The 2,108-nt window shown below is 42.8% G+C and overlaps 1 protein-coding gene across 1 annotated transcript in view; it reads right to left on the reverse strand.

Moving 5' to 3' along the window:
• Nucleotides 1-2,108, reverse strand: part of efnb1 (ephrin-B1) — a 68,041-nt gene that overhangs the window by 4,516 nt on the left and 61,417 nt on the right. The window contains exon 4 of the mRNA XM_008327415.3: nucleotides 1,446-1,562. Coding sequence (XP_008325637.2) covers nucleotides 1,446-1,562 — 117 coding nt within the window. The remainder of the gene's footprint in view (nucleotides 1-1,445; nucleotides 1,563-2,108) is intronic.

Consider the following 2,108-nt stretch of genomic DNA (forward strand, 5'->3'; position numbering starts at 1 on the left):
ACCCACATGGACAGACAAAAGCCTCATTCCTCCAGAGTCTGCCCTCCCCACTAATGACTGACGTCTGTGCGCTCGGCCGTCGGGCGTGCACTCCGCTGTTTATTGAGAAGTCTTATCACGACTAAATGACATAATTGAAAGCTACTGAATTCAGCCTTATCTGCGAAATCAGACACAGGAGGAATTTTTTTTTTTCCCGACATTCTGAGTCACTGGAGAAGGAGGCTGTCAGAAATCTCATTCCTGGAATATCAGCCCCTGAAACCACACTGACATGTCCTTCATACCCGACTCTCCTCTTCCTCATTTTACATTATCGCTGATCTAACAACGGTGGGCAGATAAACACGCCCCCAGAATAGGGAACAGTGACATTAGGGAGGGAACCTTATTTTATTTTTTATTTTTTTAAATAAGGAAGCTAATGTCAAATAAGCAATTATTCAACAGGGACAGCTTATCACACTGAGGCAGGCAGTACACACTGTACTGGGAGGAAGTTTGTGACATACAAAGTTGTGAAGTAAGTCAGAAAGTTACTGTAGGGAGAGATCTAAAAAAAGAGAGCGAGCGAGAGAAGCTGTTCCCCCAGTGGGAAGTAGCAGCTATTACAGGAAACCTGGAGGAGCCAGTCCATCCATTAAGGCTGAGGTGACTTCTTCACTCAGCTGTGTTTACTCTGTGTCAAGGGTCTTAAACGCTTGTCAGGCCATAGGGCGCCCACCCCACTCACCTCCCCAAAAAAACACACACTAAACAGATGGCAGTACTGAGCAGTGACCCCCCCCCCACCCCTACTTTGTTTACTGAATACATTTTGGTGTTAAATTCAGCTCAGTTTGTCGACTTCATTCAACATATTCTGTTTATGTTAATAACACGGTGGATTAGTTTGATGGTTGAATAATGACAATTAATCATGATTATTTGAGACAAATTTGACAAATGTCCATAACAGCCCAGGTTAATGTATGTACACGGATATTTAAATGTGTGTAAAAAGGAATTGATGAATGAAAATATATAAAGATCGGTTTATTAACCAAATTCACAAACTCGTTGCAGTTCCACCTTTGACCTGTAGGGGCAGCAGACCATCTTTAGCATATTTTTTGTACGTTTTTAGTCGATGACTGTCCTCGGCTACGTCACAGTCAGACGGTGGTGACTCAGTGACCTCTGGTCATTTCCTGGGCGGTGTTCCTACGTTTGTAAGATGAACTGAGTAATAATTTTAACACCAAGACCCCCAGATACAGGAGTGTCTTCCTGTATAATTCAGTGTTTTTTCTTTTCAGGCTAATTGGGATTAATTATTCACACAACTCTTCAGGCTGTGAATTTTTGTCTTTCCTACATTTTTAAAATCATTTTCATTGTAAAATATTTGCTCTCAGTGAACTCCCGGCGTGCTTCGTGGGGTTTTTGTCTGTGGTTCTTCTCACCAGAATTTCCAGGCATCACGGGATCCTTGCGACCTTGGTCGGGGGGACCCGGACTTGACTCTGGTATGGCGTTGTTTTCCGGAGCGTCTGGCGCTGCAGGGTTTGCTGCATTGGGAACTGTGGGGATGAAAAAGGAGAGGAAAAGTCAGCCTTGGCGAGCGGCATGCACTGAAATACGATGATTTGTTTCTCTGTACCAACAAGGATTATTTTTTACTATCTTTTGATAAATCATTTCTGCGCCGAGATGAAGTTGCTTTAACTGTATCTCAGGAGCGAGGATGAAAGCAGCAAAAAAAAAAGAAAAAAAAGAAGAAGAAGAGTTAGCCAGCGTCTGTGAAACACGCCAGGATCTGTGTCCTCTCATAAAAAACACGCTCACATCTACATCAGCTGCTCCTTCAGTAAACACTCAGACAGGCATTTCCAGCACTGACACATTCATGAGAGCCAGCCGACACACACACACACACACATGTACACACCTAGAATACACTTACAATACACTTAGGCATGAGGCAGAATGAGGGTAAAGTAGTTATATATTAACTTTTTATTGTTTTACATTATTCATCACGTTAAAAGGCCATAATATGCCTTATTTATTGCTCCGGCTTTAACTCTGCCTCAGAGAGGCGCACTTCTGAAAAGGAGAGAATAGAC

The sequence above is a fragment of the Cynoglossus semilaevis genome, chromosome 15 (assembly GCF_000523025.1).
Source record: "Cynoglossus semilaevis isolate Cse_v1.0 chromosome 15, Cse_v1.0, whole genome shotgun sequence".
NCBI lineage: Eukaryota > Metazoa > Chordata > Actinopteri > Pleuronectiformes > Cynoglossidae > Cynoglossus > Cynoglossus semilaevis.